Source organism: Giraffa tippelskirchi, chromosome 2 (genome assembly GCF_054371585.1).
Source record: "Giraffa tippelskirchi isolate mGirTip1 chromosome 2, T2T-mGirTip1v1.2.pri, whole genome shotgun sequence".
Lineage (NCBI taxonomy): Eukaryota > Metazoa > Chordata > Mammalia > Artiodactyla > Giraffidae > Giraffa > Giraffa tippelskirchi.
In genome coordinates, this window is record NC_137276.1 from 231,827,614 (window position 1) to 231,852,182 (window position 24,569).

Below are 24,569 nucleotides of genomic sequence, written 5' to 3' on the forward strand. Positions count from 1 at the left end.
GATGACAGACAGAAGGAAAGTGCATGATCAGGGTTTCGCCAGGTGAATGAGCGTTGGCCACCCCTGTGTCTCCCTGGGGTGTCCCAGCCACGGTCCTCCCAGCCACTCTCCTCTGTGACACCTGGACGCTCCAGATGATGCTGGTGAAGCTACATGCAGGGCAGCAATGGAGACTCAGACACGGAGAAGAGATGTGTGGACAAAGTGGGGAAAGGAGGGGGGTGCGGGCTGAGAGAGCAGCATTGAAACAGACGCATCCCCACGTGTAACCCAGACAGCCAGGGGGGATTCGCTGCATGATGCAGGGAGCTAGAACCCGGGGCTCTGTGACAACCTAGAGGGGTGGGATGGGGTGGGCGGCGGGAGGGAGGCTCAGGAGGGAGGGGACATATGTATACTCATAGCTGATTCATGCTGATGCATGCCAGAAACCAACACATTAGTGTAAAGCAATTATCCTCCAATTAGAAATAAACTAAAAGAGAGGATATAAAAATATGAATAAAACTTTATAATATTAAGAAAAAGACCTCTTCCAAATCCACCACATCCTCACATAGGGAAAAAAGGAGCTCTAGGACCCACTGTTTTTTCTTTTTGAGTCAAGTAGCATGCGGGCTCTTAGCTCCCCAGTCAGGGATCAGACCCTTGCCCCCTGCACTGGAAGCGCAGAGTCTGACCACCAGACCCCCAGGGCAGTCCCAAAGACCTACGGTTCTGTTTGTGCAGCAACAAGGAGTCCTGACCATCACACTAAACCAACTCACGTGGCCCCACGACCCCAACACCAGCTCACAATCCCCAGCGTTTGTGACTCAGACACATCCACAAAATCTCTTCAAACAAATGAACAACCCCGGGCCAAAGGCTTATAGACAGTTTCTGCTTCTGTGAGTATGGGTGGGAACTTCTTTAAAACACTTACAAATTAAGTATGATTTTCCTACACTTCCCGTGTCCTCCCAGAGCTGCATTTACTGGCGGTAAGCTCAGGCACATCTAGACCTAGCATGACATACGCACTTGGATGTTCCTTTTCCAGTGCAGGTGGTGGGTTCCTTTGGCGCCAGTCTAGATCACTGCAGAGCCCGAGTCTTGTCCACGATTACGTGGCCTGCGTCACAGATAACTAAGCACGTTGGCTGAGCATTTCTGCTGTGCTTTTCAGGAGGGACGGGGAGAAAACTATACGAGGTCAGAGGACAGAAAATCGCCGGCTCAGTGGCAGTGCCAGAGCAGTCCTCACCCGGAGAAGCATCTTCCCCTGTGCTAGTCAGCTCACTGGTCCCCCATCTTTTTCAATGGGGAGAAACAGCAACCCCAAGCTTGGTGCCTGGGACCAGCTCAAACGGGGACTTGGGCAGCCTGGACAGATGCTAGAAGCTAAGAGCGACAGCCTGGGTCTAGGAAGGGAGCTGGGAAACCATCCCGCAGCCCTGAGTCACCATTCCTCAGCTGTGAGGCTTTCCCACGTCATCCAGCTTGTGGGGTTGTACATCCCAGTGAGGGCTTAGATGATGGAGCCGTGCTTGCCCAAGGCCACCCCCCAGCCACTTCTCCACCTGGCAACACCCCATCCTCCTCTGGCACCTGGCCCATCCACTGCAGCGCACATGGCCGATCCCTTTCCTGGGGGGAGGAATTCAGGGAGGAATCCTTCTCCCTTCCTGCTCCCATAGCCGCTATTGTCAGAGGTGGTGCTTCCACTGCAAGATCAGTGCTTTACGTTAAACATCCACTTCTGTCCCTCCGGCTCGAGGCACCTCACTCGTAAGGCTAAATATTATGTGTGTGAGTCTGTTCTGGCTCTAGGTGGCTTTACTGAAACATCTAGAGCTGTAGGCTGTGTGCCGTGGGCTCGTTCCCCACTGCACCCCGGGGCTGGCACTCAGGAGGGTGGGTGGGCACCTAGGGAGTGGCCAGGTCAGCTTTCTGAAGGCAGGGAGCTCTCTGAAGTCCAGCTGATCTTTAGATCCCCAGCATCTAACATCGTGCTTGGCACGAATAGGCCCTTGATAAGTACTGATAATTTGTTCATGAATGACACATAAATGAATAAGCTAATTGAGTCAATGGGAAAGACATAAAGATTCAGGTGTAAATATGATCGGTTACACGCTTCTGCTCTGAAAGGCTGGCTCTCATGATAGCTGGGAACTGGCCACTTGTTTTAGGGGGACGCCGCTGGCTCTGGGCTATGCGATTAGGATGGACAGATGACACTATGTCCTTTTGTAAACTCAAAATCAGACGGGCGTCGGGAATGACTCCTCGGCCCATCTGTGTCTGAGAGCAGCTGGTGAACGGGCTGACCTGCTTTTCAGCCCGCAGTTCAGGGAGGGACTGTTCCTGTGATCTCTGAGCGGAAAGGTCTGACTGAGTCTAGGCTCCAGACCCACAGAGGCAGAGACAGACTGTGTAGGGCTCCCATCCAAGATCAGCTGTGTCACGTGACGTAGGTCACGCATCTCATGGGACATCCTGGGATGTCTCTCAAAAAAAAAAAAAAACAGATGACACAGGGGTGTTTTCGTACCTGGCCTAGTTGTAATTCTTTGCGTAGCTTCGGGATATACTGAAGTATTTGGGAAAATAAAAGCTGCACCCCCTGCAGACAAAAGGAAACACAGAACACGTGAAGGTCTCGCTGCCGTGGTTGTCGATCTCAGCAACAGTGCCTCGCCTACTGTCCCCCTGACCACCGAGGGAGGCGGCCTCCTGGAGCCAGCCACGCCTGACCTGGGGAGCAGGGACAAGGACGCGGGTCAGAAGCCGATGCTGAAGCGGGAAGGGATGTGACCCTCCTGGCGCCCCACTTGGCATACAGTGTCTTGTGTTTGGATTATACAGCTTCCTCCTGAAGCCCCTTCCTGTGTTTCTCCATCCTCCCACAAGCTTGCTTTATTAGAACAATTCTATGCTGGGGGTTTTCATTTTCCAATTGTATAAAAATCCATAAAACATTTTTACAGAGCCCTTGGAAAGGAGTACCAAAGAATTATAACTATTTTGCCAAAGAATACATGGATCTAATTAAAAATTAATTCACATCTCTGTTCAGACGCCTGTCTTCCCTTTTCTCTCTCTCAATCAATGCTCAACTTGTTAGTGGACAAAATTCCCTTTTTTCCAGCTCAGTCCATTTGGAATGTGCTATCCTGCTTTTTGATTGCTTCTATGTTTAGCAAGGACAAAAATAATGAAATCAGAGCTTCCTTGACACTTTCATTCCCTGCTAAAAAGAATTTTTAAATGACTATGAAGTTATCTGAAAGTGTGTATATTTTCAAAACATTTCCTAAGGGAGGGGAATTACTTTGTCTAAGGTGCTTGCTACTTTTGGCCACGAGGTTCTTAAAAAGCTGATTGTGTAATCTACATCAGAAAAGTGTATAATCAATTCAAAACAATTTTTTTTTTAACTTCAGATTAAAAACATAATTTTCTGAACATTGAGGGCCAGCTAAAGAGATCAACTAGCAATTCCTGCTATACTCAAGCTTGGACTCACTCATATTATATGTTTAAAAATAACATGGAAAATATTTGGGAAATGGCTGCATTTCTCTGTGCGGGTTGGCTGGCTCGCTTATGAGGGGTTACTTGGTCTTTCCAACACTCGATGGTTTTCTCCCTAGCCTGGGGGTGGCAGAGGGTCCCGGCAGAATGATACAGCAGGGTTAGCAGCCTGTGGTCAGGCTTACACAGTGTCTCCATCACAGTGGAGAAAAGGGATGCCACCAGGACCACAATCATCCACAGAAAGCCCAACCTCTACTCTCAGCCTTGACTGGGAGGGGAGGGAGAGGGGTTAGCCAGGAATAAGCATCATGTTAAACCCTATCAGGCTCAGGCCAAAAAAAAAAAAAAAAGATAAATATTAATAAGATGTAGAATCAATAGTTAGACATGGAATAGCAGGTATTTGGTTAGTCACTAATTTCAAATCTTCCAAAATCATAACATAGCCTCCCTTGCAACAAAAGCTACCCAGAGATAACCAACATTCCCTCCTACTGCCTTTTGCAAACATACAAGGTCTGTGCTAGTAGATACGAGTCAAGTCAAATGGCCTAAAACTTTACCAAGAAGGGAAAAGTATAACCCCTGCTTGTCCTAGTAAATACTCCTTTAAGAATTAAAAAAAAAAAAATTAAAAGTGTTGAGTTCTCAGCCTTTAATTTTCAAAGGAGAAAAAGGAGGATGCGAAGGGCCCCTTTATACAGAACATGCTTTTAGTTTCTACAGTCAGCACAGCGGACAGTAACCCGGCAAAGTGAGCTAAGGCTATGGCTAGAAGCTAATCCTGCACATCTCCTGGCTGAAAGAAATCCTCTGACTGACAAGGAAAGCAGGGGAGTGTTCAGAGACCAAAAAGCACCCCTGCCTTGAGGCTGCGGTAGTGCCAACACAGAGCCCTGATTTACCAGGGACCCCTCCACCATCCACCTCTGCCTTCTGCCTTCCTGATGCACTGGCTGTCCCACGTTCCACCTGGAAAGCAAGCGACCTGTAAACCAAACCCTACGCTTGTCCTGAGGGCAAGGGGCGGGGCCAGCATTACCTGTGTTTCTAGCATGCATTAACCGTGGAGAGTTTTGTAAGGCTTTATCAACATCATCTGAAGTCAAATGTGGAAGAGGTGCTACAAAACAAAACAAAAAAGCAACATCCAAATGAAAAAGAGAGAGAGAGAATTACCTTCTTTGCAAAATAAAAAAAAAAAAGAAGAAGAAAGAAAATATCCGCCCCTTCCCCCACCCCCAACACTCCCCACCCTAAATATCATGGGCTTCTTGGAAATCTCTCCATGGCTCTGCTACCAGTTAGCACGTTAAAACCTAGATGGGGGCCTATATTGGATTCAGGGATGCCAGGCAAAGCGTTAACACCAAAGAGTTCACATCACCCACTGTTGTACTTTCTCGACTAGCTCCTTCTGATCGTACTTGACCTTTGAAATACTAAAGCATGCAGCAGACTCTGTAGATTCATGCCTCTCATTGCCAAGATGCCATTCCCAATCTGACAGGCTAAGCCACATCTCAAGATACCAAGCGAAAACACTCCTCATTTTGTGTTCCAGTGGGATACGCAAGGGAGTTCGGTTTGGCTCTCGGGAAGATAAACGCCATACTTGCCATCAAGTAGGAGCCCTTCCGTAACGTTTCTCCTGTTTGGACATCATGGAGATGAAATAACGTGTGACTAGGTAAAGCTCTGTTTCCCTCTGATATGTGATCATCTCGGTCAGGGGAACCCTGGAGGAGCAACTGAACATGAGGTGCCTTTGCTGCTTCTTATAAAAGAGCCCCTTTTCACTCCGCATCTGGCTAAGTCATCACCTTCTGAGCATTCTCTCAGATCCTAATGGGAATCGGGTTAGGGCAGCAACAGGGCTGAACCCTCTGCATCTGAGGTTAACCAGGACCTCAGGACAGGGCTCTTCGTGGGGAGCAGGGACCATCTTACTCTCTCTGAGGTAGTGGAGGTGCGACAGAAGAATGTCAGCGTTGTAGCTCGGGGTGAGCCTCTGGAAGTCGTCTTTGGTCATCTTGCACAGCTCCTTCCCGTCGATATTCTGGAATAATAAGATGTCAACGTCTGGAAGCCCGTATTCTTTGACTGCCCACTCCAGCCACTGCCGGACATGGTCTGTACTCCATAGCGTGGGATCTGAAAGGGGACGGAAGAATATTTAATCAACGCCTGGAGACAAACTCCTGGGGCAGAGCCATATCCCAGGTGGGATCCCCCACCAGCCACAGCGTTCCAGAGCATCACCTGCCACTCTGCCAGATTTTTCAAGCCAGGCTCAGGGACCAGTCCAAGGAGAACGTTTGAGGAAGAGCAACTGACTCATACTCGGAGACTATTGTCTTTAAAGTAATTTTTTTTTTAAGCAAAGAAGGGTATTTATTGATTCATGTAACTGAAAAGTCCAGGGGGTAGCCTAGCTTCAGGCGTGGTTTGGTCCAGGAGCACGAACACTGTCATGAGGGCTCAAGTGTCTCCATGATTTGCCTCTTTCCCCTGTACTGGCTTCATTCTCTGACTGGTTCCTTTGATATGTTGGGCCCTGTTGGTTTGAGTTTTTCATCCTATAGAGCTAAACAACTTCAGTAAAGAGCTTCTGAGCATCTCCTCCACAGTTCACTAAAACTCTCTAGGGCTGAGAATCACTGGACCGACTTGAATCACATGGCCATTCCTGAACCAATCACTACGGTCAAGGAGAGGGGCTGTGCTGACTGATCAGGTCTGAATTACACGCCCACCCAGGGAACCTAAGATTAAGTCAGACTGAACCACATGGACTGACAACAGAGAGAGGAGGCCCCAAGAAACATCAAGGAGTCGCTACAAAGGGATGGAATGGATGCTGGTCAATCAAAAACAACACTGATGTCAATGGTAAGATCAGATACTGAACAAGTTTAACGTGAATTATCTTGGAAGTTTGGAATTAGTCACACCGCTTGCTTCTTTGTTGCTCAATTAACCTGAAGTTTCCTGTAGGGATAAGGTTTTCTTCTTCATTTCTTTTGATTTTACTTATTCATTTATTCATCTGAATAAAGAATATCTGAATCACTTTGCTCTACACTGAAACTAACCTAATACTGAAAATCAACTAAACTTCAATTTAAAAAAAAAAAATGGGAGGGACTTTCCTGGCAGTCCAGTGGTTAAGACTGTGCATCTAATGCAGGGGGCCTGGGTTCGATACCTGATCCCACATGCTGCACAGCACAGCCACAAAATAAATAAAATTAAAAAAAAATTAAATTTAAGAAACAATGAGAAAAAAATGAATAAGAATCAATGAAAACTTTCCTTAAAAAAATACTGGTGTCTTTATACGAAAAAAAAAGAGCAACACATATCAGGAAGATGCTAATTACATATTAACAACAACAAAAAATACAATATTTGTATGAAATACTGGAAAATATTGACCACAGAATTGGAAATGATATGTAGGTCAACCTGAACCCTAGCACCTCCCAGGAAGTGAGTGTTTCTAGGCGAGAGGCATCAGTTACACGCTTTTCCTGCAGAGAAGCTGGTCTGGCAACTCACTCACACCTGCAGGAGGCAAGCTGGCTGGGGGTGTTCACATTCCACACCCGTGGCACAAACACCCACAGGATGCAGGCAGCGTCGTCACACTCGGCCGCCGTGTACGGAAGGCGACCCCCGTAGGACCAGGAGGGCAGGGCCCTGGGGAGAAGGGGCAGGTGACCCCCTCAACGGAAACACAAGCTGAGACCACCCCCCACAAACAGCCTGGGTGGAGGGGACCCAGGACGCCTTGCTGGCAGATGCGACTCCTCCCTGGGGTCCCTGAGCACCAGGAGGCACGGGGACCAAGAGCAAGAGGCCAGAGTTCTAATCCCTGGGTCTCTCAAGGCCGCGACCCCCGGAGACTGCTGCTCTCCTCTCTGTTTCCCACGTGGAAAGAAAACCTGGGTCTGGGGGTCTCTGGACAGGCTGGGAGGGGGCAGGCATGCCACGAGGCTCAGATCATCATGAGTGGAAACATCTGTTGTGGGAATAGACCACCCTTTTATTGCTTTTGAGCTTAATAGTTCTGGAATCCCGTTTGCTCTTACTAATGTTTTAGGCTGCTCAAGCATGGGCATCCGATGTGCTGTTGGAATACAGTCTGTATTCCAGAAACAACAGCGGTAACGGCGAGAAACAGCCAGTCACGGGCCGCCAGAATTCGCCTTCCTCCCTTCCACCTTCCCTCCTTCTTTCTCACTCTGCTTCTGTCTCCCCCTCCCTCCCTTCTTTTGTTTCTTCCCTATGGTTTCACATCTTTCTTAATAGAAAGGAATTGTTTCGACTCCAATGGAATTCATCCCCAGCCCATTGCCCTCCTGGACACCCCAGGAAGAACCTCTACCCTGAAATGTGACATGCATCGCCTCTGTACATATCTGAACACTCTGGCTGTATCCACTACACATACTGCTGTGTGCTTTTCAAGTTAATATAAATGGCATCTAACTTGCTTTTGGCGCTCAGTACTGTATTTTCAGGATGTGTCCAAGTCCGTCCATGGAGGTATAGTTCATCATTTAAGCAGCTCTTGCGCACCCCCTCCCCATGAATATACCCAATTTACTTATCAGTGAAGACCCCTGCATCCCCCTCCCTGCCCACATGTGAAGAAATCTGCATTGGTCCATAGCCTGGGCTCCACATGAGAGTCATGGGGAGACTGAAAAAAAACAAAACAAAAAACTACTGATGCCTGCTCTCACTCACAGAGATGCTGAATGAAATCTGCTAGAAGGCAACCTGGGTATCAGTTGTTAAAGGCTGTCCAGGTAATTCTAATGTGGGTCAGACCATCTACTCCTGGGTTTGACTCCTTAAGAGTGTGATCATGGGACCTGGAAGCCTCTGCATTCCCTGGGACCTAATTAGAAATGCAGAATCCCCAGGTGCCATGCAGGCCTGCTGAATCTGAGTCTGTATTTTCATAGGATTCTCAGCTGACCCGTGTCCACACGAAGCCTGCAGAAGTGCTGGCCTAGGTGAGTACCTCTATGCAGAATCGGTCGTCATAGGACCCATGCCAAACTAAAATCTCTGGTTCTGCTACAAAGCATAGAATATCTACAAAAGCTCAGATGTCAGCGTTGACAGAAAGGTACGCCTATGCCTTTGTAATCCAACCACATGGAAACATTTTGTTAGCCTGTGAAAACTGAATGTTAACTCCATCCAAGTCACTGAAGTTCAGATGGCTCTCTGCCATTAGGTCAGAATTCTGCTTTCACGGAGAAAATGTTCAAAACTTCAGACTGTTTCCATAGAAAGTTTTTTTTCCCCCCTTTTTCTCATGGTATGTCATGACTCCTCATCATATATTGGTCTCAGGATGCCCTGAATTCAAGTCCTCTTTCCTTGGTTCTGTGCAGAGGACAGTGAAATGGCCCTCTTGGAAAGAAGGCCCTCCCTTCCACAGGGTCCCCAAGTCATTTCCTGTAAATTCCACCACTGGGTATAGGACATATGGAAGGACTATGCTTTGGTGTAACTACTTCCTATAAATCAGTTCATTCTGAGAAGGCATTTTCTTCTCTTAATGGTGGAGACATATTCTAAAAATGATACATAAATATCTCCCTGAAAGTGCTGGGTTCCTGTTGACATGGCCAAGTGACACTTTAGAAAGAGCCGAAAGAAGGCCAGTCTCCCTCCAGCACCCCTGGTGTGCCTGTTAATCCGTTCGCTAAGCTCAAGGTTGAGATGGCTCTTTGAATTTTCCTTTAAGGGAATCTCGTGCAAGACCCTGGAGGCCAATTCCTCTCTGATCTGCACTATTATCGCTAAATTCTTGCTTCAGATTGGTCAAATGGCCATTCTCTTGTCCTCCTGGCATGAGTGTAAATTCCTACAACCTTCCCAATCAGCAATTCGGCAGTGCTTTTCAGATGCCTTTTAAAAACTGTGTGTATAGACTCTGAACTAAAAATTCCACTTCTAGAAATTTATCCTTAGGAAATCATAGAGGAAGTGCGCAATGATTTATTTTCAAGGATGTTCTTTGTAGTGTTGTTTATAATAGCCAAACATTGGAAACACCCTAAATGTCCCACAAAAAAGAACCAGTTAAATTGCTGTACATTTAGGAACATTCTTGTGATATTTAGAGACTAAAAATTACACCGCTGAGTGTAGTTACTGATATGAAAAATGTTCAAAATAGATTAAAAGTTTTGAAAACATTACAGTAGTATAATTATATTCTTCAAAGAAATACAAATATATCCATGGAAAGAATTTTCAAGAGATATGCATTGAAATGGCAATTATTGTGTCTGAGCAAAAGGCAATGAAGATATAAAAATTTTTGTTTTCACTTAACTTTATCTTCTCTTTTTTTCTACAATGAACACGTGATACTTTGGTTAGACAATAATTTATAAAATATATATATATTCTCTGTGTTTCAAAATCAAAACAAGGCCCTACAAAGGACTGCACATTTACATTTGCTAAAATGCTTTTATGAAATTTTCATAAAATTTTAATATTACTTTTTTATCCAGTTCATTCATAGGAATTGTTTCACTGGAAAAGCATAAAACTATATCAAGTCAGGTTACTCCTGTATCCTTTTGGAATTTGATCTCCACACCTCTGCCCTACACATTTAGAGGCAAAGAACATTAAAAACAAAACATGAAAATATGACTGCTTGATAGAGTAAATGAGGATGTTCCTTTCCAACCTGTCTGTGGAGTGCCATTATTCTAGACCACTTCTATGGATGTTCTACAGACAACAGTTTGCAAGGATCAAGTCCGAACTCTTCAGTCTGAGGCACATGGTCCCAGGCTTCCGGGCCCCATGGTTTTCCTAAGCATCATTCCCAGCCTTTCCTCCACCCCGGACCCGCCATCCCCACACACCCAGCTGTCATCTCCTGAACTCACACCCTGCCTGTGCCCACACACCACCGTTGGTTGAAGACTCACCCTTCTTGCACCCTCACCTATACTCACCACCTCCTTTGGGTATCTGTCCTCCACATTCTTGAGGTTTCGGAGCTGATAGTGACTCCCCCGGCAGGGAAGTGGTTAACGAGACAGGAGGCTCTGTCCCTGCCCCAGTGGTAGGGCCCACCCTCGGCTTCCCCAGGCTCCCTAGGCCAAGCATGGATGCTGCTCTTGTAAAAGGGTGCTTTTTAGGGTTCAAGTCAGGGTGTGGGGTCTCAGCTCACCCTTGACCCAGGAGAGAGGCTTCCAGGTCTACTCCAAGGCCCATGATGGATCAGCAAAGTTTTCTTATTTCCGCCCCACCCTGCCATCACAGAAGGGAACTCACAAGGTCCCACAAGATTCAACAGGTCTTCTGTCTTTCCCCGACCCCTGACTATGCATATGAAGGAAAAAGGGGAGGGGTCACAGGATGAGCCCCAACCCAGGGTCACCTCTGCCTCTGCTCAGGGGTGGATCACACACCCTCTGCCCCCAGGGATTGCTGCAGCTCAGAACCTGTCTCCTAACCTTGTGACTGAGCCTGGGGTTTCTTTTCTTTTTTATGTCATTTTTTTTCTTAATTGAAGTACAGTTGATTTACAAGGTTGTGTTAATTTCTGCTGTATAGCACAGTGATTCAGTTATACATACATATATTCTTTTCCATTATGGTTTATCACAGGATATTGAATATAGTTCCCTGTGCTATAGAGTAGGAGATTGTTGTTTACCCACTCTGTATACACAAATTTGCATCTGCTAATCCCAACCCCCCAATCCACCCTTATCATGTTCTCCTTCCCCATGGCAACCGCCAGTCTGCTCTCTATGTTCCTGATTCTGTTTCATAGATAGGTTCACTTGTGTCATATTTTAGATTCCATATAGAAGTGATATAATGTTCATCGTTCTTACTTCACTTAGTATAATAATCTCTAGTTGAATTCCTGTTGCTGCAAATGACATTATTTTGTTCTTTTCATGGCTGAGTAGTATTCCATTGCATATATGTACTACATCTTCTTTACCCATTCAACTGTTGATATACATTTATAAAACAATGTGTAGATTCCAAGGACCAACAGGACTTTAGTCTTAGACCAACAGTCTTAGTCCTTAGACTAAGCTGAATTTAACTGAGTTATTAAGCATTTACGATATACACAAGAACTGCAGGGATTCAGAGGTGGCCAAGACAAAGATGCTGAGAATCTACCGAGGAAGGTAGCCATGAAGAGGACCCACAAGATGGAATGAAATCTGTGTTATCCAGGCAGGATGTGGAAGTACAGAGAAGCAGCAATTCATCCCAATCAGGAAAAAAAAAAGGGGGTTGGGTTTCATCAGAAGGGTTTGGCTTGAGCCTGCATGAACAAAAAGGATTTTGACCACAGTAGGATGACAGATGGAGAAGGGAATGGCAACCCACTCCAGTATTCTTGCCTAGAAAATCCCATGGGAAAAGGAGCTTTGTGGGCTACAGTCCATGGGGTTGCAAAGAGCTGGACACAGCTGAGCAACTTCACTTTCTCTTTCTTTCAAGGAGAACCTTGAGGATCTTGCTAAGAAGGTTGGACTTTATGATCTAGGAATTTCAGTCATTATAAAAATATCTGAAGAATCAAAGAATGTCTTAATTCACATCCAGCATAGCAAACTTGGTGATCAAATAAAAGGTTTTATCAGGAGCTAGAACACTCATACTTGGGTTCTGATTCAACCATTCCTTAGATGCAAAGTCAACCTCTCTAGAATCTTCTTTTTTATGTTGGTAATTAAGTGAAATGTTAGGGGAAGAGAAAAGTCAATGAGATAATGTATGTGGAAGCACTTTGCCAACAATAACACATTACAGGGCAATAATGCATCCACGCACTGGATTCTGCATTGCAAACTCTGCTAAATTGAAATAAACAATCTGTTATCACAGGGGAAGCCTCTTCCTTTCAACACAAAAGTCTGATTTATCACTTTATTTTAAGAAGCTTTCGGAGGTGCTTCTGGCAGATGAACCACGAGCAGCTAGAGATATAAGTTGTTTTGTTTTCAGCCCTCCAGTTCAATTGTTTTCAAAACATCTATGTCTAGTCTCCACAACGCGTGGACATGAAAATGGTAAATCCCCATGGTAGAGAGTTAGAAAAGAAAGTCATCTCTCTCTCTGCAGCCTCTTACTTGTATTTTAGATTACACAGTTAATATCCAAAAGTTTTACAAATGTTATTTCAGTAAACTGAGATTAAAACAATAAATAAAAGCAAAGCGGATTTGCACTGTTTAGGCGGGACTGGTGAGGGGGTGACAAGCAGTGGGTTGGATTACGGCTGAAAATTTTTTTTACATTTCCCTGAAACTGGATTCTGACTTAGTAGAATTCCACTGCTGCCAGGAAAATATTAAGCAGATATTTAAGTTAAGCAAAAGGATACTGCATTGATGAAGACATACTGCGCCTTCTTGAAACAAAATACCTCATATAGGCAAGCATCCTGTTTCTGAGACACTTGCCCCACCCGACAATGAACCAAATTGGTGATAAGTCCTGAGTGTCAGTTTTCTTCAACAGTATCAATGTAAAATACTGGCTTCCAGAAAGAAAAATCACCCACGGTCATGAAAAAATACCAACAAAAATAAATTGCACTTCTAAGTCATATCACAAGCCCATGAAGTCTTTGTTTATAAAACCAGACCCTGGCGAGGCTGCCAGTCTGCTGTTCTAGACACTCAGAAGCCTGCAAAAATAAGATTTAGTATTTTGCCTCCTCATCAGAACAAATTTTACATTTATAAAGAAGCCTAAAAAAAGAGAACTGGCTCAAATTTGAGCTTCAAGAAATTGAAATCTGAGCTCAAGTAAACAGCCTACAGTCAAGGTTACTTCTGAATCTTTTCATTTCCAAACGATGAATGCGGTTCACTTTTTGTTTCGATAATTACTGATTTCTAATTTTACTGTACTTTTGTGAGTGAATGAAGTCTATATGATACTGATTTTTTGAATACTGGTTGTTACTCCTATGGCACGGTCAGTTTCTGCAAATGCCCTTTGAGTGCTTAAAAAGAAGGCTTCTAATTGTTGAGTACAGGTTTCTATAAATAACCACTAGATCAAAATTAGTAACTCACACATAATTTCCATGTCATTGATCTGTCAAAAGCTGAGAAAGTCAAAGTAAAATCTCTCACTAAAGTGAGCTGGTCTATGTCTCTGTATAGTTCTTTATGTATTTTGAGGCTATGTTATTAGGTATATACAGCTTTATCACCACATATTCTTCATAAATGTAAACACTTTAATTATGTGATAACTGTCAGTTTTCTCCAGTAATGTTTTCTGTTTCCATTCTTATCAGCTTTATTTTGACTGCAATTTGGCTAGTGTATCTTTCCCCATCTGTTTACTGGCATTCCTTGTCTGTGTTAGATGTTTCTGTAAATAGTACATAACTAACTCTGGAGTACTTTTTAAAAATCCACTTTATCATTCTCTCTCTTTAATGCCAAGTTTGATCTACTTACGTTTATTGTTACTGGTATATCTGATTTCTAACACTTCACGCTTTCTGTGACTGCTGTATCTGTTTGTCTCTCCTTTCAAATATCTGATTGGATTCATCTATTTTCTTTGCTCCTTTTTGTTTGTCTGTTTGTTTCTCTACTGGTTGGGTGTTTAACATTCTACTCCAATTTCTTCACTTCTTAATCTTCATGCAACAACAAAATTTAATCTCCAAATGCCCTTTGCCCAGAGAACGTATGGTATTTGCGAACGTTTAACACTATTCATTCATCGCCATGCTTATGTAATAATGTCAGTCAATATTTTTATTCAACATTATTAGAGTCTGTGGCAGGAAAAAGAATGTTAAGAGACCAGAATAGACCTAGGGTTTTGTGAGTTTCTCCCAGTTCCTGGAAATTTCCTTCTATTGCCCTCTGTGCCCTGTTTTGCTGTTGAGAAGTTTGCTGTCCTTACAACTGTCATTATTTTCTGGTAGTCTGTCTTCTTTCTTTGTATAGGGGGGTAATTAGGGAGTTTGCTAAGTGATTTTTGTTTTTGGCACACCCAGTGGCTTGTGGCATCTCAGATCCTTGATCAGGGATGCAACCCAGAGCCTCAGAGCAGAGTCCTAACCACTGGACCTCCGCGAAAGGCCCCGTCTCTCTTCATGAGGTGGCTCTAAAGTCCTTTGTCTCTGGTGTTCTTCAGTCTCACCATAACGTGATTAGAAACGATGAATTCTTCTTTATCCTTCTTTAGACGGTGTTTCCTATATTTGGAGCATTGTTTTATTCATTGATTTTGCGAAAGTCTTAGCTGTTTATCTCTTCAAATACTGCATCTCATCCATTCTCTTTATTCCCTCTTTCCAGAACTTGTAATAGGTCTACCCTGAGTCCTTCCCAACTGTTGACTTTTTTCCTTAAATTTCCCCTTTGTGTCACTGTGCTGCACTATGAAAACAATCTTTAATTTGCTTCTCAGTGTTTTCATATCAACTGTTTAATCCATCTACTGAGTTTTTGATATTTTCTGATGCTGAATTTTGAATATTCTCTTGTGTTTCTAGGAATTCTATTTTTCCTTCTTCAAGATCATCCATTCTTTTCCATAATATTTTTCCTCTCTTTGCTGATTCCTTCTTTTATGTATCTGTTGTTTAGAAATTAAGCCATGTCCAACTCATATGACTTCATGGACTGCAGCCTGCCAGGCTCCTCTGTTCATGGGATTTCCCAGGCAAGAATACTGGAATGGGTCGCTGTTTCCTTCTCCAGGGCAATCTTCCCAACCTGGGGATCGAATCCTTGTCGCCTGCGTCTCTTGCATTGACAGGCGGAGTCTCTACCTCTGAGCCACCAATGAAGCCCTTTAGGTATCTAGTCACTTTTTAAATCTACTTACTTTATATTCTCTGTATCATACTTTAATTACCTGACATTCCTGAGGGTTTAATCATGTTGTTTGTTCTTTCTGCTGAATCTTGGTCTCGATAGATTCTTCCTGTTTTCATAATTTGGGTTTGCAGCATCATCCTCTGTAGGTCTTTATCTGTAGGAATTTTGTCAAGCCTGAATTGAAGGCGAGCTTCTTCAGAAAGATTCTGTCTTTATTTCTAGCCCATAACCACTTTTCAGTGGCTAATTTCTCAGACTGGGGACTGCTGGAACACACAGTTGTGTGCCTGAGTTAGGAGGTCCAACCCCTGCTTTTGCAAGTCCAAGATGTCATCTCCTGTCCCTGGTTAATCTTTAAAACCCAAATATCCGTATTACAGGCATCGGAACCCCACCCCCATCCATGCCACCTAAGACAACATGGGACAAATAGGACAAACAGGCTGCCCTGTTCTCAGTTCCTGCCTTGTCTTTAGTCCCCAAGGAACTTGCTGACTTTCTTCCCAGTTCAGCTGTGAATTCAAAAGGTTGTTAGATTTTATACATCATTTCCAGGGACTCTGAGAGAGACCCTTTTAAGTTCAATGGTTTACTAGAATCAAGAGTCTTCTCTGCATAAATTTTACCCATCTACCTTCAAACTTTTCCCTTTTCACTGCAGCCATTAACCTAGCTCACACTATGCTCCACTTCATTCATGGATTAAATAATCAATTGTCAAAAATTAACTGTACATATGGATTGTTGAATACCCTAGGGAAGAATACAAAGAACTGTAAAAAAAAAAAAAAAAAGTGTGCCTACTTTCAACTCACTGAAAATCAACAATTCCATCATATATTTTATTCAAAAAATACATGACTACATTATTTGTGTTGGGCTCTAAAGATATCTTTGACATTCAGACATGCCAAAATATTTCACTGGATAGTCATTCTCAGCTCTTCCTAAATGGGTTATCTAGCTTGGAGATTTTGTTTTTCTTTTTTTTTTCCTGTTTCCTCCTCTTAGTTAGTACTCCATGACAACACTGTGTATGCTCATCATGTTTTAGAAATGGAGTGACCTGTTCCACTTAAAAGTCTCTCCCTGCTTGGGTGGTCTCTCTTTGCTCCTCTTTAAATACTGGTACCCCCGGAGTTTCGTCCTCCACTCTCCTCACTCCATAGATAACCCCTGGCCATCTAGACTCATGTTCCATCTACAGCGTGCATGCTGTATTGGTTTTCAAGGGATGCCACAAAGAGAACCACACACCAACTGGCTTAAAACAATAGGAACGTGGTCCCTCATGGTTCTGGGGGCTGAATGTCTGAAATCTAGCTGTTAGGAGGGCTGAGCTCACTCTGGGACTCTGGACAGAATCCTTCTTTCCCGTCCCATCTTCTGGGGGTGGATGGCATTTCTCGGGGTTCCTTATAGCTGCAACCTTCTAATCTCTACTCCCTTCCTGACATGGGCTTCTCCCTGCATCCTCACATCACCTTCCCTCTGTGTTTGTCTGGGTCCAGATGCCCCCTTCAGATAAGGGCACCAGTCATTCTATCAGGCCCTTGTGACCTCATCCTAATTTGATCAAATCTGAAAATACCCTATTTCCAAATCAGGTCACGTTCCAAGGCACTGGAAGTTAGGACGTCAATGTATCTTTTTTTTTTTTTGGTAGGGGCACAATTCAACCCATAATAAATGCTTATCTCTTGAGTGTAGGGCTCTCTCCCAAATGCCTGAAGAAATATGAAAAGAAGAGCTGCAATTTTTGGAAGCATTACCATATCCCAAGCACTGTTTCTACACTTCACACATGCATCTTATTTAATCCATACTACCATCTTTATTTTGGTGGCACAGAAACTAAGGCTCAGCAAGATTAAATGATTTCCGGAGCTAGAAAAGGCATAGTTTAGAACGCAATTGTATGATCCTTGATAAAGGATTTTAACCCTATGCTCTACAGGACACACGGAACTGCCTTGTGGGTATCCCATGGGTATCTTAAGTACAGGATGAATCAAACGAACATCGTGTGTGCATGCTCAGCTGCTCAGTCATGTCCAACTCTTTGTAACCCCATGGACTATAGCCCTCCAGGTTCCTCTGTCCATGGGATTTTCCAGGCAAGAAACCTGGAATGGGTTGCCATTTCCTTCTTCTGGGGATCTTCCCAACCTAGGGATCGAATCCACCTCTCCAGCATTGGCAGCAGATTCTTTACCACTAGCACCACTGGGAAGCCCAAAGGAGCGTCACCTATCTTACATTTTTTCCTACATTTACGAACATCCACCCAGCTATTCTTGCTAAATCAAAGCTATTTTTAATTAGATTCTTCCCTTGGTTTTAAAATAAAAAAACAGATAAATCATTCTCATCATGGAAATGTAAAGGTTAAGAGCTGAGCAACATCGTAGACAATCTTGAACATCAACTTTACTCCATGACTTACTACTTACATCTTTGAAAAGGCCATTTCAGAATCTACAACAATTTAACAAATTTATTCCATCATTCTACTTTCTTGTGTTCTTCCTAGACACTTCTGATCATGTGTTAATAGTATATGAGTAAGAGCTCAGAATCTGGATTCAGACAGAACTGGGTCAGAATTCTGGCTTTCCACATCATTGGCTGGGACATCTTGGGCAACCATCTTATTTCTTCCCTAGTTTTAGTTTCTTTATCTGTATAGTGAGAATAACAAACAGTTTCTACACCATAGGATTTCTGTGGAATTTAGATGAGATTGTTGTTGTTCAGTTGCTCAGACGTGTCTGACTCTTAGCAACCCCATGGACTGCAACATGCCAGGCTTCCCTCTCACTATTTTTCCTGTCATCTTCACCATTAAATGAGATAATACCTTTTCAACAAAGAACACGACCAAGTGGCTGACAACAATGTGCCCTCAGCAGACGGTCGCCATTTCTGTTTTTATTATTTTAGCCACATACAGCCCAATGACAGTTGCCTCAATTCAGCTCACAGTTTAAAAATATATTAACTGGGACCTTAGGATTTAAGTTTTAGTTGGTTGGGTTGTTCAGTTGCTTGACTTAGCATAAAAAATTGTAACCAGAAGCTTATAGAAACACATTCCATAATGCAAACATAATGGGAGAGATCTTTGGGAGTGTTTGGAAGCATGACAAAGTAAAGCAGAGAAACATGTAGTTTATTGAAAACAAATGTGTGGTTACCAAATGGGAGAGGGAAGGGGGGGACAAATTAGTGGTGTGGGATTAGCACATATATACTATTATATATATAAGTAGACAAGCAACAAGGATATACTGTATAGCACAGAGAATAATACTCATTATCTTATAGTAATCTAATCATGGAGCACAATCTGCAAAAATACTCAGTCACTATGCTGTACACCTGAAACTAACACAATATTGTAAACTGACTAGGAAAAAGGCAACTCAGTCATGTTTGACTCTTTGCAACCCCATGGACTATAGCCCACGAGGCTCCTCTGTCCATGGGGTTTCCCAGGCAAGAGTACTGGAGTGGGTTGCCCTTCTCCAGGGCATCTGCCTGACTCTGGGATTGAACCTGGATCTCCCATGTTGAAGGCAGATTCTTCACTGTCTGAGCCACCAGAGAGGCCCCCATAATACTGACGCATGCTTACTGACTTCTGCACATGGGCCACGAGTTTGCTGCTTTGTCTGGTGGTGATGTTGTTCAGTTGCTAAGTCGTGTCTGACCCCATGGACTGTAGCACCCCAGGCTTCCCTGCCCTTCACTATTTGCCAGAATTTGTTCAAACTCGTGCCCATTGAGTCAGTGATGTCATCCAAGCATCTCGTCCTCTGTCGCCCCCTTCTCCTCCTGCCCTCAATCTTTCCTAGCATCAGGGTCTTTTCCAACGAGTCAGTTCTTTGCAACAGGTAGCCAAAGTACTGGAGCTTCAGCTTCCGCATCAGTCCTTCCAAAGACTATTCAGGCTTGGTCTCCTTTAGGATTGATTGGTTTGATCTCCTTGCAGCCCAAGGGACTCTCAAGAATCTCCTCCAACACCACATTTTGAAAGCATCAATTCTTCAGCACTTAGCCTTCTTTATGGTCCAGCTCTCACACCTGTACATGACTACTGGAAAAACCATAGCTTTGACTCTACAGATCTTTATTGGCAAAGTGATGTCTCTGCTTTTTAATACACTGCCTAAGTTTGTCATAGATTTTCTTCCAAGGAGCAAGCATCTTTTAATTTTGTGGCTGCAATACACTGTAATAATATGTTGGCCATTTGGACTTGGAGAGTATTTTCTTCCATTACTTTTTATTCATGTATTTTCAACCTGTGCTTGGAGATAATCATCTTTAGAAAAGGTCTTGTGCAGGCCATAGGAACTTTCTGTCACTTTGAGAAATCAAATCCTGATTTTCTAAGAAACCAGACCAGCAAAGGCTCACACTGGGCATATGCCTTCTGTCTGCACTGAGCTATTTGTTAACATAACTCACTCTGTCCATAGAGGATGTCACAAAGAAGGTGCTCACGCTTGAGTTAAGCCCAAATATAATGTCCAGAGATTCTGCTTTTAGGATTCCACACCAGGAAAATATTCCTTTCCCTGTGAAATTTATTCCTGAAAAAAGACATTATTTCCCCTATGGATCTTTTTATGTTGGCCACCAGGAAGCTCAGTGCCATTCTAGAAACTAAGCCACGGCATGTTGGCCAAGCTTGTGGCCAGAAGAGCTGCATTATTCCCTCCTGTGACCTTGGTTTTCCATTAACATTCGTAATTGCCTTAGTTGTGGCTGTTGAGTTGCTAAGTCATGCCCAGCTCTTTTGCAACTCCACAGACTGTAGCCTGCCAGGCTCCTCTGTCCATGGGGTTCTCCAGGCCAAACTACTGGAGTGGGTCGCCATTTCCTTCCTCCCCCAGGAGAGCTTCCCAACCCAGGGACTGAACCTAAGTCTTCTGCATTGGCAGGTGGATTCGCTATCAGACTGAGCCACCTGAGAAGCCCGACTGCCTCAGTATCGATCCCCAATTTCTAACTGATTAGTAGTTTGGCTCATGTGACGATCAGTAGTTTAATCCACGAGGCATCTCAAATCCTTCATGGAATTAAGCACTGTATCTAGTATACCTATGCACTATAGACTATAATACAAAACCACATAAAGCGGGATGAAGGAATTGCAAAGACATCATCAGGGAAGCAATGAAGGTGCCTGAAGATCCAGGGTGGTTTCTAAGAGAGGGTGGATTTCAAAGGTGCCTTGAAAAGCAAGAAGGACTTGTTAGCAGAGGAACGGAAGGACATTCCATCGGAGGGAACCGCCCGGGAGAGGACACAGATGACAGCACAGGTGTCGAAAGATGTGACCGGGCGAAAGGACAGGGCAGGGGAAGACGGCGGAGGTGGCAGGGGAGTCAGAAACCCCATGACGGGACGAAGGAAGCTGTGCTTCACCACCCATGCTTACGGCCATCTTATTCCCCAGCTATTTGGAAACACGTGTCTGAATCACTCATCTGAGCTCTTAATCATGCTCTCCCCTGTCACGGATGACTTAACTTCATGCGGCCGGGTCTTATCTGCTTCTCACAGGCTTCGGTCATTTCCTCTGTGACTAGTACAAGAGTAACAAGTGCTCGGTGGATACCTCACACGTTGAGTAGAAGTCACTCGGCAAGGAAGACCTGAGTGCAACACAACAGGAGTGGCTCCGGCCACGTGTGTCTGGGGACCAAGGACTGGGGGCTTTAAATCTCCTAGGAGCTTTTATTCTTGGTGACTGGAATATTCCAAGTGCTCACTGAATGAATAAATGAATGAATACAGAGAGTGAACTTTGTTAAAAGGTGAATAACTCAGCTCGGTGCTCTGTGATGACATACAGGTGTGGGATGGGGTGGGACGGGGTGGTGGGGAGGCTCAGGAGGGAGGGGAATATATGGATACATACAGCTGATTCATACTGTTGCACAGCAGAAGCTGACACAATAATGTTAAGCAATTATACTCCAATTAAAAATGAAATTTAAAAAGCAAACAGGGGCAACAAACACGAATGTGGCAACTATTTCTCTCTGAGACTTCTGACTCCCATGAGCATTTGTGCTCAAGGTGAATATTTAGAAAATGAAAACAGAAGTGTTTGAAAAGCCCCACGCCTCAGCACCCATTTTGGGGAATAAAAACAAAGAAAAGGAAGAATCTTCTCAAAATGATGTAAGCTGCTGAAACCAGAGGTTCTGTTGCATTTTGCAACTTTGAAGAAAAGTGGATGAAGACCATGCCTTCCTCTCTGCCAGCCCTCTTGGTTAGCACATCACCAAGGACACTGTCAAGACCTAAACCGTGACTGCAGGAGGCCACCCGGCACAGGGAGAGACAGTATCCCTGATGCTGAGGCTTCATCAGACAGCACAAAACCTGTGCTCCCCAGAACATACTAGTTCCATTGTGCGATAAGGACCCACTGCTTCTAAACATCCGTCTGTGTTCACAGCCTCGGTGCAGAACTGGAAACACCCAGAAGTCAGATTCCCGGGCTGTCCCCGAGCCGTCTATGCTGTGGATGGGAACACAGCAAAATGCGGGCAAGCCCTGCACTTGACCAGGGCTGTCACCAATGAACAGGGTTGTGGGGCTTCCTCCTCAGCTCTCACATCACACTTTGTGCCTTGAGTGGCCCTTGACATAAGACCTTTACAGAACTGGTCACGCCAACCAATGACTCATGGCAACCACAGCTCCCAAAACACATCTGGAGGGAAAAGCTTTAGGACAATTCTTTCTTTTGTCAACTCCCTTTCCCAAATGATGTCTTTACTTCAAAAAAATGAAAGTGTATTAAAGCAAAATTATTTGTGTGTATGCGTGCTCACTCACTCAGTCGTGTCCGACTCTTTGTGACCCCATGGACCGTAGCCCACCAGGCTCCTCCGTCCATGGAATTCTCCAGGCAAGAGTCCTGGAGCGGATTGCCATTTCATGTTCCAGGGGATCTCCCCAAACCAGGGATTGAACCTGTGTCTCTTTCATTGGCAGGTGGACTCTTTACCACTACGCCATCTGGGAAGCTCAAAATTTATTTAGTATCTTCTATCTAGTCTAGAGCTCCTCAACCCTATAATGCATGAAAATCATCCAAAAAATGTGTTAACAATGTAGAATCCTCCACTCTATACCTGGATTCATAAAATGTGGAGGTGGGCACTTTTACATCCTAAGTCTCCCAGGTGACCCCGATGAGGGTGGCTCTGATCATACTTGGAGAAACATCTCCCAGTCAACCTCCAAATTAAGCTGAGTCAGCAAAGAGCCACTGAACTGAGTCCCCTGTCTGGGGCTCATCTTATTAAGAGTGACATCGCTGCATGATACTTTGACCTACAACCATGAACATAAGAAACAGCCCAACCCTATGAGATGCAGACTTAGATACACAGCCATTCACACCACATAGGACAGATAATAAGTAGACAGATGATGGATAAATAGACAGATGGAAAGACAAGAGACACCGATGACAGAGAGAGAGGTGATAGATAAATGAGAGGCAGGTCGATAGATAAATAGGGAGCTGGAAAGATGGATACAGATGATAGATAGACAGATGATAAATGAGAGATAGATAGACAACAGATTTACAGACTGCTGCTGCTGCTGCTAAGTTGCTTCAGTCGTGTCCAACTCCTAGCGACCCCATGGACTGCAGCCTACCAGGCTCCTCCGTCCATGGAATTTTCCAGGCAAGAGTACTGGAGTAGGGTGCCATTGCCTCCTCTGAGATTTATAGATAGACAGATGGAAAGATAGATGATACAGATGACAGATGATCAATACAGATGGTAGACAGAAAGAGCACATGTGATGTATTGTCTAATCTCTACACCTTGAGAAGGAGAGGCATAGCCAGTGACGTTTCCAGGACAACAGGTGGAAGTCAGGGCTTCCCAGGGTGTCTGGTGGCCCTACTGACTGAGTGCTTTCACATGACTTCCCTGTTACCTTCCAATGACAAACCAAGGGACACATTTTTCTCTAGACTTAAAATTAAGAGCTGGACCATCTTTCCCACATGTTTTCTTTTAATCCTGGGGACACTGAGGCATGTATTGATTAAGGCATCGCCTTCACATAGCCTGCTGACACCTTGGCCCCAAATAACACCCACTGTTTGCAACTGTGCAGTATATAAAGTTCGCATTAATATATACATATGTGCTAAGTCGCTTCAGTCGTGTCCAACTCTTTGCAACCCCATGCACTTAAGCCCCCCAGGCTCCTCTGTCCATGGGATTCTCCAGGCAAGAATACTGGAGTGGGTTGTCATTTCCTTCTCCAAATATATACATCAACATACAAATCTCATCCCTGGTTTCACTGCCTGTTAAGTTCTTACTTTAGCCCATGTTCTCTATCCATTTACTTTGAAAACAGATTCTATCTTTTTTTTTTAAATTTGTATTTGTGTGATCTTTCTAAAATCCATTCTGAAACAAGGAAACAGTGTAAACATATTCAGTGAAAGTCTTTTTATTCATTAGGGATATTTAACGAGTTTTTATAAAGCTCCTGAGTTAGACACGTGTGTGTGTGTGTGTGTGTGTGTGTGTGTGTGTGTTTGCGCGCACATGTGTGCTGAGTTGCTCCAGTCATGTCTGACTCTGTACAACCCTATGGACGCAGCCTGCCAGGCTCCTCTGTCCATGGGATTCTCCAGATAAGAATACTAGAGTGGGTTGCCCTGCCCTCCTCCAAGGGATCTTCCTGATCCAGGGATCAAACCCAAGTCCTTACATCTAACCTGCATTGGCAGGTGGGTTCTTCACCACCAGCGCCAGCTCGGAAGCCCGAGTTAGAGACAATGAGTCTCAAAACCAGGGACTTTCGGAAGTGAGGGATCCAGGCCAGGAGTCCAAAAGACCATGTCTTTTTCTGTGTCTTCTCTTGTCTACACACCAATCTTCTTGGTCAGTGTTTCTCAGGGCCATTTTCAGGTCTAGGACATGAAGTCAGTATGTAGTTGATTGATAGTGCAATTGCTTAGGAATAAATAATGGATTTGGGGGGGCTGTCTTTCTGATTTGCATTTAGAAGTGCCAATCAATGTGCTTAAATAGTAGGAACTATATGAACCAGTCATAACCAGGGTTGGAGAATTCTACCTAAGTATGCAGAGCTCCCTAC

The 24,569-nt window shown here is 44.2% G+C and overlaps 1 protein-coding gene across 9 annotated transcripts in view; it reads right to left on the reverse strand.

Annotated features, from left to right (window-relative positions):
* Positions 1-24,569, reverse strand: part of ERG (ETS transcription factor ERG) — a 322,953-nt gene that overhangs the window by 19,368 nt on the left and 279,016 nt on the right. For 5 of the 9 annotated variants that reach the window (XM_081573193.1, XM_081573192.1, XM_081573194.1 and 2 more), the window contains 3 exons: positions 5,473-5,676; positions 4,565-4,645; positions 2,537-2,608 (listed from right to left, as the gene is read on the reverse strand). In XM_081573193.1, coding sequence (XP_081429319.1) covers positions 2,537-2,608; positions 4,565-4,645; positions 5,473-5,676 — 357 coding nt within the window. The remainder of the gene's footprint in view (positions 1-2,536; positions 2,609-4,564; positions 4,646-5,472; positions 5,677-24,569) is intronic. The other 4 variants (XM_081573196.1, XM_081573197.1, XM_081573198.1 and 1 more) reach the window with 2 other exon arrangements.